Genomic DNA, 13,790 nt, shown 5'->3' on the forward strand with positions numbered 1-13,790 from the left:
TGTTTATTCTATTGGATTTGTTAACTTTTGCTTTATATCTTTTAAAGATGTGTTATTAGGGGCATACAGATATTATGATATTATCTTATTCAACTGACTGTTTTTATGATGAAAAGTTTCTCTTTCCCTAGTAATATGTATTGCTTTAAAATCTACTTTGTCTGATATTATTTTGTGTGTGCTAGCTTTTTCTTGATTAGTTTTGCGTGGATGTCTTTTTACTTTTAAGCTTTCTGTGTTATTTTTAAAGTATGTCACTTGTTGGCAGTGTATAGGTATCATTATTGTTTTTGGATAAAAAAAAATCCATACTGGCAGACTCGGTGTACTATTTGGAGTAGTCTATCTCCATTTAATATAATTGCTGATATAGGTGGATTTATGTCTACATATAGCTATTTGCTCTCTGTTTGGCACACATGTTTTATTTTTATGTTTTTTGTTTCTCCTAATTTATTTTCTTTTTGATGAATCAACTATTTTTATTATTTAAGTTTCCTCTCTATAACTTATTAGTATGCATTCTTTTGGTGGCTACTCTCAAGTCAAAATATGTATATTTAATATATTATAAATATAATAAAAGTACTTTCAGCGATTTCCTAATATGGCTAGGTACTTTAATTTCATCTACCTTTTACATTATTGTTGTCACACATTGTAGTTCTACAAATATTTTAAACTCCATGACATAACATTTTGTAAAACATTTTCTTATATATTACGCAAAATATATAATTTTCGAATTTTGTAAAATTGTTTGTATATTTGATATTAATTATATTTATTCACATAGTTACCTACTCACTATTCCTCATTCTTTCCTGCATTTCCATGTTTCTATTTGAGATCATTTTATTTCTCCTTGAATAACTTCCTTCAGTATTTCTTTCAGTGCTGGTCTGTTGGCACTGAATTCTCTCAGTATTTGTCTTAAACATTTTAATTTCAGTTTCATTTTTAAAGATATTTTGTTAGACATGGGATTTTCTTTCATTCCTTCACAGATATTACCCAATTGTCTTTTGGCTTCCATTACTTCTCTGAGTGGTTCTCCTCTCTGGTATTTTGTTACATTTATGTCCTCATTGTTTCCATGACTTTTTTTTTGCCAGCCGTTGTTATTCCTAGTTGTTTTCAGCAGGACTGTTGGCCTGCTGTGGTCTATATTATCCTATCTGGAGATGGACGCCTACTCTAAAGGCTATTTCTGAAAAAATGTCTTATAAGTCTTTTAAGTTATTTTAGTTAACCTTCTTTAAAAAAATTGGCATTCTGATATTTCCCCCTGGATTTAACCAATTTGTATTTACGTGAATGGGACGATACATTTGAATAATCTTGATATTTTAAATTATATAAAAGTCAGACGCTTTTAAACATGCTTCCAATCAGTGGTTCTTCAGTTTTTTGATTTACATGTTCTTTGTGTACCCTTCTCAGAATCTCTAACTGATAGACAGACTCCCCAAATAAATGCCCCAAACTGTTGCATACATTTTCTGAAGGATTAGGGAATATTTCCCCCTCACCGTATCTATCCACAGATTTCAGGATGGGAACTCCTACATTAAGAACATGAAGCAAAGATTGAGTTAAATGAAAAGCTGTAGATAAGTCACTAAATATTTGCGCATTTGCTGTTCGTTCACTAACGTGGTGGGGAGAAAATGTACTGAGCCTGGCACAGAAATATGTAGATTTATTTCTGGCTCTGCTCCTCACTAGATCTAATATTTTCAGTGTTCTCTTTAATAAACAAGGTTCATAATAATACCTGCCAGGTATTATTGTGGGAATAAGACAAGAAAACACACAAGAAAGCACTGTATAAATTGTGGTGTGCTGTACACATAGATTATATGTGTAAGTAGTTAGATATATCGATATCTGTATTTGTATATATGTGCACACACATAGAAGAAATAATATTTGCATCTCCACACTTTCTTTTAAAGAAGTACTTCAGCTAAACACAGTAATTTGAATAAAATACTTTGTGCCCACAGTGCTTCCTTTGGTACCACATCTGCTATTGTACTTGAGAAATTGTGAAGAGGATAACCTAACTTGGGGGTTGGGGCAGACATCAAGAAACCTAATATTACACATCTGGCTCTGGGATCCTGAGCTAGTTAGCAGTAGTACCTATAGTTGTATTTACTCACCTATACAATGGGATAATAACCATGCATCCTTTTTTTTTCTTTTAACTTTTCAAGGATCTTACAAAGTTCAGTACACTGTGTTCTACAGGAAAGGCTCTGTATAGATTTTTTTCTTAGTGTAAAGAAGACAAGTTTCAAATATTGAATACAAATCAAATTTGATAGTTCACTGAGCACTATATTTTAGCATAATGGTTTTCATGGCATGTATTAGTCAACACTGATTATAATATATAACAGTCAACTTATATTTACCTTTATTATGCTTCTTTCCCTAAATCATCCCATATAAAGGCTGTGTATAATACTAGAATCCATTGGAAGATAGTTTATGTCTTCCTGTCAAATAAAAAGCTGACAATTACCATTGAAAAGTATTTATTAACTTCCCATTTTTGCCTGTTACTATAAAAGCGAGAGTTCATATACTTTTTTTTGAATCTTTAGATGCCGTTGAGACTATGATGAAAGCCATAAAAAACCTTTCCTCAGAAAATGGACATATATGCACACAAAAAACATTATTATGTTTTGCCAATAATTTTCAGAGGTTTTCAAACTGTCTGAAATCCATATTCAGATTCTTCCCTTGGTTAAGAAACCCCACTATAAAAAGATGTATCCTTTTTTCTAGTTGTCATAATTTGAAAATACAGTATTTGTTCATTGCCCAGTCATGCCATATATTTAAGAAACCAGAGAGTTAAGGTGTTGTTCAGCAAATAGCATTGTTATTAACAAAGTATAATTACATATGGATGCATAATTTATAGTGGGAGGGAAGAAAGGGAGGAAGGGAGAGAAAACATGAGTACAGGAATACCCAGTGATTAGGCTAATACAGCCATTCAATTACTCAGGGTATTAGAGACATAGATTAATGAAAAAATCTTTAGAACATGCAAACTGGTGTCGACAACCATTTCCACTTTAAATACCGTCTGGAAAGGAATAGGAAAGTTGGATAAGATAGTTTAAGGTGGCAAAAACGTTTGCTACCTTTTTGGTTCTCTGGGAAGAAATTCATAGATGTCACAGCATTGCAGCAGAAGGGTTGGTCTTTGAAAATTATTGAGTTTTACAAGGAGAATTTCTCTAGAGAATGCTTGATGGTAAAAAATGTTAGTTTAATTTACCTGATTCTTTGTGTGTATTTATATTGAACTACATTTAGTATGATTCTAGTCAATTCAGCTTTTCTGCTCTACATTTGTGATTCCTGTTTTCCATGTGACTTGGCCTTCCAAGGTTTTATGGGAGTACTGATGAGTATTTTTATTTGGGCATGATTGGGTAAGAGGTGATACACCTTCACTATTTGACAGGGAAAGGGAATGATTCTGACACTGATTTCAGCTGGTTCACTGGGAAACTAAAAATTTTGACCTGCCAAAGGCAAAGTTTGTAGGTGAATTCATATGTGAAACAGAAGAGGGAAGACTAAATTTATTCAAATTGAAATTTGGTTTGGCCACTAACAATGTTTACATTATTTTGCAATAGGCTTTTATAAAAGTGGGCAATAACTTTCAGTGGCAATGGAAAAAAGTGAATTAAATCAGCGAGGAACTGTTTATGATCTGTTAACACAGGAAATAATTCCAAAGATAGTTTTGGCAAGGTTGGGGTGAAAATGATACGCTTAACCAGCACATGTGATAAAAGTTGATACAAAATTTTTGGAAAGAAGTTTGGCAATTTGTGACAACTTGTTCATATTTTTGGAAGCATTTCTAGAATTTTATTCTAAAATAGCATCTCAAAGGATAAAAATTACTTAAAATGTTTATCAAGAGTTGTTTAAAATGTTAAAAAGTCAGAAATACACTTAATGAACAGTAGATGAATATTTAAGTAATCATGGAATTGTGGAACATCAAATGCTTTGTGGAATGCAATTAAAAAGGGTGCCAAAGATTGTAACAATGTGGAAAAATGTTTTTGATAGAAAAGAAGAAGCCACACCAGTATGTATTAATGTATTATGCCATGAGTATAGCTGTGTAATAATTACCTGTGCACATGAATAAAGACTGGAAGAGAATAGGAAAAATGAAAATAGGTTGATAGTTTAGGTTCATGTCAATGCAGATGAAATCTAAATACCTTTAATTGCTATTATTTATTCAATAATGAAAACTTTTAAACAGTCTTCTAATTTATGCTTTTATGGATTTTTATGTTAGATATTGAATTAATTAGAAATTTAATCATTTGGCAGAAAGCATGTTTTTGCTCCTAATGCATAGCTATTGTTCTAAAACTATGTATTGAATTGTCCATTCTTTCCCCGCTGATTTGAAATGCCACCTATTATTACATAATTCCCATGGGTTCATGTGTCTGCCTCGGACTTTGAACTTGTCTGTCTCTATGCTACCATTACTCTGTTTAAATGACCCTGGTTTTATTGTATGTTTTGCTTTGTGGTAGAGCAAGCTTTGACAGCCCAAACATTCTCTCTCAAAAATATAATTTCGATTCCAGTGTATTTACTCCTCCAGATGAACTTTAGAATAAGCTTGTTGAGTTTCATTTGAAAAATGGGTTTTGACTGGAATACACTAAACTTGTTGATTAATTTGGGGAGATAATTTTGCCTACCATGCTTCTTATTGTTTCCAGAAATTTCAGTGGCATATCTGAGTGTTTTTTATTTTGGATATAGTGAGTTTATAGAAAGGTGAGAACACATCTCTATTGCTTCTATGTAGAAGCAGAGTGATTCTGATATTTATGCCAACAAATTTATTTAGGAAAGTTTCTAGTTTTCAATTGCCTGAAACAAAGAATGTAATTGGATCCAGAAGAGGTACTCTGGAATTCTGTACGTTGGAATTTTGTCTTTGCTGTATATGAAATTGGTGGCCTTTTAAGAAGAGTAGCAGATTTTCAGTGGCCTCAGTGGTTAGAAAGATCCCACTCCTACCCAGAAAACTGCCACCTGTGGTTGGCTATTTAAGCTGTACTTGCATATTCTTTCAGAAGGCCGTTCTTCCTGCTGATCTCCTAAGTAGCTTTATCTAAATCCATCTCCTTTGAGCTTTATCTGCCTTTTCTGAATGAAAATGTTCTTGTTATTTCATCTTCATATTTTCTTTCCTTGTCTTCCTCTCCTGCCCATCCATTTCTGTCTAATTGGGCCTCTCTGTTGGTTTCTGTATCACCCCTTTCTTCTTCCATAGCATCTTTAACTGGGTCTTTCTGATGTTTTTCTGGTTACCATATAAGAGACTCTTTTTTATTGCTGAATCTCTTCTGAGTGTTAGGACTTCTGGTCATCTCTCTTTAATCTCTTTAATGGGCATGTCTTATTACTCACATGATTGTTGGTTATCCTTTTACTAGTGTAAAGCATGGCATGGTTCTTGAAAAGCAGGGATGATGAATTACAAGACTGTAATGTTCAGGGTTGTATTGTGTTGGAAAGGGTTGCAATTAAACTCTCATAAGCTGTAGTCCTTGTCCACCCAACCAAATAAAATAGTAATATGATCATTGTTTTGAATAGATGCAGATTAGATATCCTTGTGATCTGTGAAAATTTTTGATCTGTTTATATAATTTGTTTTTTTATTTAAAAAAAATCACGAACAGGTCAGGTCAGATTCTGCCTGTGGATAGTTAACAGTCTCTTTAGCAACCAGGAACATGACTAAAGCAAGCTGTTCTTCCTTTTTTAGGAAATGGAATTTCGTCTAAGTTTCCTCTCTCAGTCGTGTTAGACATTTGTTGTTTTTTGCTTTTCAGATCTCCTTCCTGAACTTTTTTGGAAGCTATTGTATGGTAGATTTTTCTTGGCGTGTTGCTTTTCTATTGATTACGTTTATGTGTGCACATACACACGCATGCTCATATGCAGAAAAGGGCAATTCAAAACTGCCAACCAGTGTTTTTTTTTTCAGAACTCTATACTTTGTATTTATACCATTTCATAATTTCAGATAACTGTGTGTGTGATAGGTTGCAAACCACTAGAAAAGCATAGTTTCTTGTTTATTGTAACAAACTGAGATTAAATAACCATGTGACTACTAGAAAACCCTGCACTGATTTTGTTTTCCATCCTAATTGGCTTAACTCTTAGTGTCCTGTGAAATATCTTGCTAATATTTGTCAGAGGCAAATTGATGTGAAGGAGTCTGTGTAGGCTTTTCTCCGTTCACTTTCTCCTCTATCATAGGGTAAGGATATCTTGGCGAGAAGGTTTGTTTTTGTTGGACAAGCACACAAAAGCCCAGATGCTTCTCCACGCAGGGCCAAGCTCTGGAGGCCCTCCAAAGTGGGCGACCCTTTCCACCTCCAGGTTTCCATTTCCCTGCCACTCCCACAGGCTGGGCAGAATGCGCTGTCTCTCTGGAGGCCCCACTTTGTATTGCTTTTTGTGTTTTGGGTAGGGAGTAGCACAAATCCTTCAAAGCCTCTGGGGTCTGGAGATGTCCTGGCAGTCCCTACCATAGCTGCTGTTCCCCTGGGTGCAACACGGCTGCTGTAGCCCCTCCGCAAAGCCTCAGCATGACGACATACCCGAAAGCCCCAGCCTGCTGCCCCACTTCCTTTGACATTAGTCCTCAGAGGATGCCTCTGTGACCTGAGGTGGCAGCTCCTCTCCTTGGGACCAAGGCACTTTGCAGGGCTTTGTGCCAACCAGAAGCTCTTAAGAGAAAGTGTGAGGAAAGAGCACTTGGAAACTCCTCAGAGAAGAGAAATAGCAAATGGAAATAGCATAGCAAGGAGGAGGAGGGAGTAGTCCTATTTATTTGGCAATGTTTGTAAATATTTAAGATACTTACAACTGACTATGGTCTAGCACAGGGTAAGGCCAGAGCTAAGAATAATTATCATGAACTTTTGCACTAATAATGGAATTTTGGATACACAATAAAAATTAACTCAAGCCATCATGTTCAGCTGGTAGAAATTCAGAGTACAAGACCACTGGGTGTGGTGGCACATCCTTGTAGCCCCAGCTACCAGGGAGGCTGAAGTGGGAGGATTGCTTGCACAGAGGAGTTTGAGACCAGCCTGGGCAACATAGTGAGACCCTGTCTCTAAAAATAATTTTTGAAAAGCAAAAGGCAACGAAGTACCACACTCCTACATCTAGTACATTTTAAAGAAAGAAAAAATTCTTTCCTATGCCCTGAACTTCTTTAACTTTAAAAACAGAACAAACCAGCTCTGATACCCATACCTAAATATATCAGGAAGCATCTTCCCTAATGTCAAATGTGTTGTTGTTGGAAGGAAGCACTCATGCTATTTGAACTCAACCACATGAAGTGAATATAACAAATGACACTGTTATGGACCCAGGCCCTTTGTATTGTGCTTTCTTAGAGCCAGGACAAGGAAGTGTGACAATGCCCCGACTTATTCCTCTTTCAGGGGCAGATGACGGTTTATGCGAAGTTTGACAAAAATGTGTATCTTCCTGAAGATGCTGAGTTTTACTTTACTTATGATGGATCTCATCAGCGACATGTCATGATTGCAGAGCGCATTGAGGATAACGTTCTCCAGTCCAGCGTCCCAGGTGAGGTGTCCTCTTTGTTGTACAGCTGGGAAATTGGTCTGCAAATAACTTCCCTCCAGGGAGGTAGGCCAGGAAGAGAGCCAGGAAGTAAAAGAAAACAGTGCTGCAAGGTCAGGAGTGTGCGCGTGCCTGTGTGTGTGTGTGTGTGTGTGTGTGTGTGTGTACATTAGGAAGAACACTCACGTCTGAGATTCTTCCAGCTGTATCTGTTGCTTAATTAGGAGTCTTAACTTAGACCAGGCAGACCCATCCTATTGACTGCACCCAACTTTTATGGTTGGGTGTGTTTTGGATGCAGTCAAATGGAGGAAACACTATCTATTGAGTATCACCTCCTAGTCACCTCCTATAACCTCAGACCCATTGCCAGGGTTGGCTCAGGCAGAACTGACATTGACAAAATTTGTCTTCTCTCTTCCTCATTCTTCTGTAAGCAGCCTGGCAGCCATGGGTCTGCCTCTCCTCTGCTTGCTCCTTTTGGTCATTGGGGTTCTTTCCTTGATGCCCTGTCCATCCAGAATCTTCCTTGGGGGATCGCCAGCTCCAGAACTTTCTCTCCCCGTCATCAAAATGCTTACATTTTGAAACCTGTAATTTCCCCAGTTGTCTTCTTGATAGATGACAAATTAATATATCCTGTTCATATATTGTGACGAGCTAATAGCCCTTCTCAATATAGTTGTTTTATATTTTTATCGGTATGTGGGTTGTGCATTTAAGAGTCATCAGGCTTTAACCTAATGGTGGAATTAAAATGTCATTACCTACAGGACAGGGAGGGTATTTTAGAATTCTTTTTTATTGATTGGTTGGTTTTTCTTAACGGTGGGTCTTTCAGGCGCTTTTAATTTGTATCATAAAGAGACTCTTTAATTTTTATTGGAGTTAAGATTGAGATCATTTTTAAAGGAGTTTGTCCCTAAGTGCTTCTTTAATATATCTGCTACACGTGGAAAGAAGGTAGCTAGTGAACATGCAAACAACACAGACACAGTGAGAATTGTAGAGAAGTACAGATACCTCTCAGCTCTACCTGGTCTTGGTCACTGAATTAATCTGTTGTCCAATTTCTGAGACCATCGGCAATTTTAAGCACTTCTCTCTTTAGCCCAGTCATCTTCATCATTAAAAAAAAAAAAGAAAAAAGAAAAAACAGTCAAACCGAATTAATGGGGCAGTCATGGTGGCTCATGCCTGTAATCCCAGCACTACGGGAGGCCAAGGCGGGAGGATCAACTGAGGTCAGGAGTTTGCCACCAGCCTGGCCAACATGGGGAAACCCCGTGTCTATTAAAAATATAAAAATTAGCTGGGCATGGTGGCCGGTGCCTTTAGTCCCAGCTACTTAGGAGGCTGAGGCAGGAGAATCACTTGAACCTGGGAGGCAGAGGTTGCAGTGAGCTGAGATTGTGTCACTGCACTCCGGACTGGGAGACAGAGCGAGACTCCATCTCAAAACAAAAACAAAAACGAAAACAAATCTAATTAATGGCACATAGTTACTTCAGCTGTTGGTTGCTTTCCCTCACCCTTTTGCTCTGGCTAATGTTTTCCCTACCTTTAGTTTTGCTCTCTTTTCTTGGTTTTCTCTTTTATCAAGCCCTTACAGAGAAAGGATAAAAAATAATAACTAAAGTGCCACTCCTATTTTCAAAACTTTTTATCTTTTTCTTTACTTGCACGTGGTGGCAACTCTCCTCCTCCTTCCTTAGGAGGAAGATAATATAATGTTTTGTTTATATTGTGGTCTCCTTAAAAGTGAGGTTTCTTACCTTCATTTTAACAGAATCTAGAAGCAGGTTACAGTTTCTATTTCTGAACCTTGAATTTCCCTGGTGACAGCTTTTACCAGGACAACCTTTCAAAATTTGTAAGACAGATTTATTTAATATTTCCTGGGTGTGTGTAGTCTGGTGGGAGCTGGGTGCATTCTGTGCCTGTACCATGAGACCACTTTTAAGAGTCAATGACAAAGTGACACTAGTTCTCTTTCAGTAAACTTGGGATACTCTTGTTCCTTGGAGCCCTAGCTGCAAAGCCTCTGGGAAAAGTCTTTGGAGAATAAGGCAGAGGAGGAATGACTTGTACCTGTTAGCCATTTGATTGGGGGCAACAGGGTGCTATGGACCAATGGTAGCTGAATAACTCTTCTCTGTCCAGTCATGATTATCATGATCATAGTAATTTGGTGCCACCAGTTCCTGAAAATTCTGCCAAGGGCAGCATAAAAATATACCTGGGTAAGAGCTTCCCAGCTCTGGCAAAATAAGAGAGTGGGGCAAAGAAGAGGAAGAGTGAAGGGAGGGACAAACAGCAGGATTTGGTGACACTCTCAGGAGAAATATTGAGAACACCTACAAGACAGAGACACTATTGTCAGAAGACGGGGCAGTGAACAACAACACACGCACACACATAGATATGTATATATATTTTCCCTTTTGTTTTCTCTTGGGTACTCTTCACCCACCTTAACTCACATTCAAAGGAGCTCTATGGAATTAGGGCAAACTCGTGTAATTGTATGGTGCTATCTTATAAACTTATCGCTTAAATATGTAAAAATATGTGACTCAGGAGGAAATGGCAGAGTGCAAAAGAGCAAAGGACTTGAAGACAACAAACACAAATTCATGGGTCAGGATAGGAGTAAAAGGTTAAAGGAATGCTGGATAGCAGTGTTTGGTAATGATAGGAGAACAGATGCTCAAATGCTCAGAGCTCGTAAAGGTAAGTTTTAAAATCAGGAGTTACTGAAAGAAGATGGAGTCAGCATTAGTTTGGCCCACATGCCTGGCAGTGCAGAAGGGTAACGGGCTGGCTTTCCTTTCTGCCTTGTTCTCCTGGAGCATGTTGTCTGCTTAAGCTGTGTGGCGGAGCTAGCACATTGGACCCCTGTGAGAGCATCTCCTACAGACTTGGGGTGAACTGTTCACTGTCTTGTTGTCCAGGCCATGGGCTTCAGGAGACGGTGACGGTATCTGTGTGCCTCTGCTCGGAAGGTTACTCTCCGGTGACCATGGGCTCCAGCTCAGTGACCTACGTGGACAACATGGCTTGCAGGCTGGCTCGTCTGCTGGTGACGCAGGCCAATCGCCTCACAGCCTGCAGCCACCAGACCCTGCTGACCCCATTTGCCTTGACGGCGGGAGCGCTGCCTGCCTTGGATGAGGAGCTCGTGCTGGCTCTGACCCATCTGGAATTGCCTCTAGAGTGGACTGTGTTGGGAAGTTCTTCACTTGAAGGTAGGTCATCACCAGAAAATTCAGATATCCCCTCTGTGTCAAGTTCAGAATGTTCCTTATGCTATACTGTCTGTTCCCCTTGGCAGGTTTTCCTGCCCACTTTTTACCTGAACCTTGCTCTGATGTGGAGGGGTTCCCTGAGGTCCTGAGTCACTCATCTCTGGGCTGGTTTATGTGACTCCGTGCCAGGAGGTATGGGATAAATGGAAGAGCCTTGTCTCAAGTGGGGAAAGACTGTTTCTTTACAGTATGCTCTTGAGTCAGCTGCTCTGGGCTGTGGCTCCACTTCTCTTGGCAAGTTTTCTTGCTGTGGGAAGGGGACATTGCTGCCCCATTTCCAAATAGGTAGGGTCACTGGACAAGAAAGATCATGTCACCAACTCTGTGAAACACCTAGAAGACATGTGACCACATGGGAAACATAATCAATGAATTGACATCTTTGAAAATGTCCATGTCACTGAGAGCATTTGTGTTACATTTGTACTAGTTTTTGGAGTTCTAAAGACCAAATGGACTCTGAATACCAAGTATTTGGAATCTGCATGTGAACAAGGCTATAGATGATATATATAGGCCCTTACTAGACATGAGGCTAAACTGATCAATAGATGCTTTTTAAAAGTGAAAAAATAAAATCTTTTTTTGAGAGATGGGGTCTCACTGTGTTGCTCAGGCTGAACTTGAACTTCTGACTTCAGTAAGCCTTCTGCCTCAGTCTCCCAAAGTGCTGGGATTACAGGCATGAGCCAACATGTTTAGCCAATAGCTGCTTTTTATTGGTGATTACAAGTTATATATAATTTTATTGGAAATACACAGATGTAGTTTTGTAATTTATTGAATACAACATATATTATTGCTTTTTTTTGTATCCTTCCTGTGACCTTAGCTTTGTAGTCAGATGATGCTATTTTTGAGAGTTTCTGCTTCCTGATAAATTCTAGTCGTAAGTTTCAGGTTGGCTTAAATTCGATCATGGATGAGATTAAATGCACTGCTCTGGGTAAAGGGGTGTGAGTTTTGTAAACAGAATTATAAAGCCATAAGTCACAATCCAAGAGGATCTCTGTTTCTTTCCTTTAATCAGGGTCACACTAAAACTCTCCTGGGCACTTAAAGACGTCTCTTGTTTTTAAGACCTTGGATGAGGGAAGTCACAAGTGTAGTCCAGCACTGAGCCATGCCTGAATCCTGTGTGCTGCACTCTCCTGTGTGGTGGCTGATTGATACGTATGGCGTGGGCTCCCTGAGGGTGTGGGTGGTGTTTGTTCTGCTTGCTATTATCCCCAAGGACTCAGCAAGGAGATATGAAATATAAGGGGGAGTTGCAGTGATGATACTTGAAATGTCTTGGGATACATCATTCATTCATTCATTCAACAAATACTTTTTTAAAATAAAGTATTAATAAAATATTTTTAATAAAGTATTTAATAAAATAAATGTGCTGCACATTTTTAATTTCTACAATGATCATAGTAGTACCTGCTTCTTTAGCTGATGAGACAGGGTCATCTTGCTCTGTTGCCCAGGCTAGAGTGCGGTGGCACAATCATAGCTCACTGCAACCTCAAATTCTTGGGCTCATGTGATCCTATTGCCTCAGATTCCTGGGTATCTGAGATTATAGGTGTGTGTCACATGCCTGGCGAATTAAAATTTTTTTTTTTTTTTTTTTTTTTTTTTTTTTTTTTTTTTTTTTTAGAGACAGAGTCTTGCTGTATTTCTCAGGCTTGTCTCAAACACCTGACCTCAAGGGAGCCTCTCCCACCTCAACCTCCCAGTAGCTGGGATTATAGGCACCTGGCTCAACAAATATTTCTTAAACTCTTGCTATGTGCTAAGCCCTTATATACAGGGGAATTGCAATAGTAATACTTGATTGTCTGGAGATACACCCTTTCTATCTCACATATGTAGGTGATAGATGACATGTATGGTCTACATTAATGTAGATATAGTATATATAAATTTATATATCTATGATATATATTGTCTATATCTAAATATTATATACATATAATGTTTTCTGGCTAAGAAACTTCATCTTCTTAAGCCTCTTAGATTTTTAAAAAGATTTCTAACTATAATATTAGAAGATGTTTTTTTTTGGGGGGGCGTGGATCCATTTTGACAAAGACACAAAGGTTTCACGATTTCTCATGAGTAAAGGAAGAGCATCACAGCCTCATGCGGGGCAGTTGCAGGTCAGTCCCACAGCTCCTCCCCAGGCCAGCAAGTCTCTCAGCACCAGGCCAGCAAGTCTCTCGGCACAGCAGCTTGGTGTCTGCGGTGGTTTAATTTGTGCCTCTGAAAAATTACAAATTGTTGAAGGTCATGGAACCTCATAACTGCATATGAATAGCTTAAACTAAGGGTCTCCAAAATGGAATTCATGTTACCCACATACTATATTTATTTTTCATGCCGACATTTAGAAACACATTAATACTCTCTAGTATTTAATCCGTGGATTGCAATAATACAAGCATACAATTTTCCATTGTATGTCCATTGTATGTCCATTTCCTGGGCATGCCTGCTCAAAGTTATTTTGCTGGTAGAGATACATAAAAAATAAGTTTGGAGAACGCTTGACAACGCACATTGTCAAGGGTCATCCTATTGCCATTTTCATTGCTATTTGGGGATACATTCTTGTTTGCCAAGCTTTTAGCTGTCATGGCCTTTGATTTATCCGTATTTTTATAACAGAGAGATTTATGTCACCAGGAGGTCCTTTCTGACCCCTCTGCCAGTATTTATACATAATACATGTATTTTCATGAGAGAAAAACTGGAGTGGTTTCTTTTCATGGTAAAACACTTTTCTATTCT

At 38.2% G+C, this 13,790-nt stretch overlaps 1 protein-coding gene across 1 annotated transcript in view; it reads left to right on the top strand.

The window, feature by feature from the left end:
- Positions 1 to 13,790, top strand: part of ARHGEF28 (Rho guanine nucleotide exchange factor 28) — a 313,004-nt gene that overhangs the window by 123,114 nt on the left and 176,100 nt on the right. The window contains exons 3-4 of the mRNA XM_003266061.4: positions 7,557 to 7,704; positions 10,656 to 10,949. Coding sequence (XP_003266109.1) covers positions 7,557 to 7,704; positions 10,656 to 10,949 — 442 coding nt within the window. The remainder of the gene's footprint in view (positions 1 to 7,556; positions 7,705 to 10,655; positions 10,950 to 13,790) is intronic.

The sequence above is a fragment of the Nomascus leucogenys genome, chromosome 18, assembly GCF_006542625.1.
Source record: "Nomascus leucogenys isolate Asia chromosome 18, Asia_NLE_v1, whole genome shotgun sequence".
Classification (NCBI taxonomy): Eukaryota; Metazoa; Chordata; class Mammalia; order Primates; family Hylobatidae; genus Nomascus; species Nomascus leucogenys.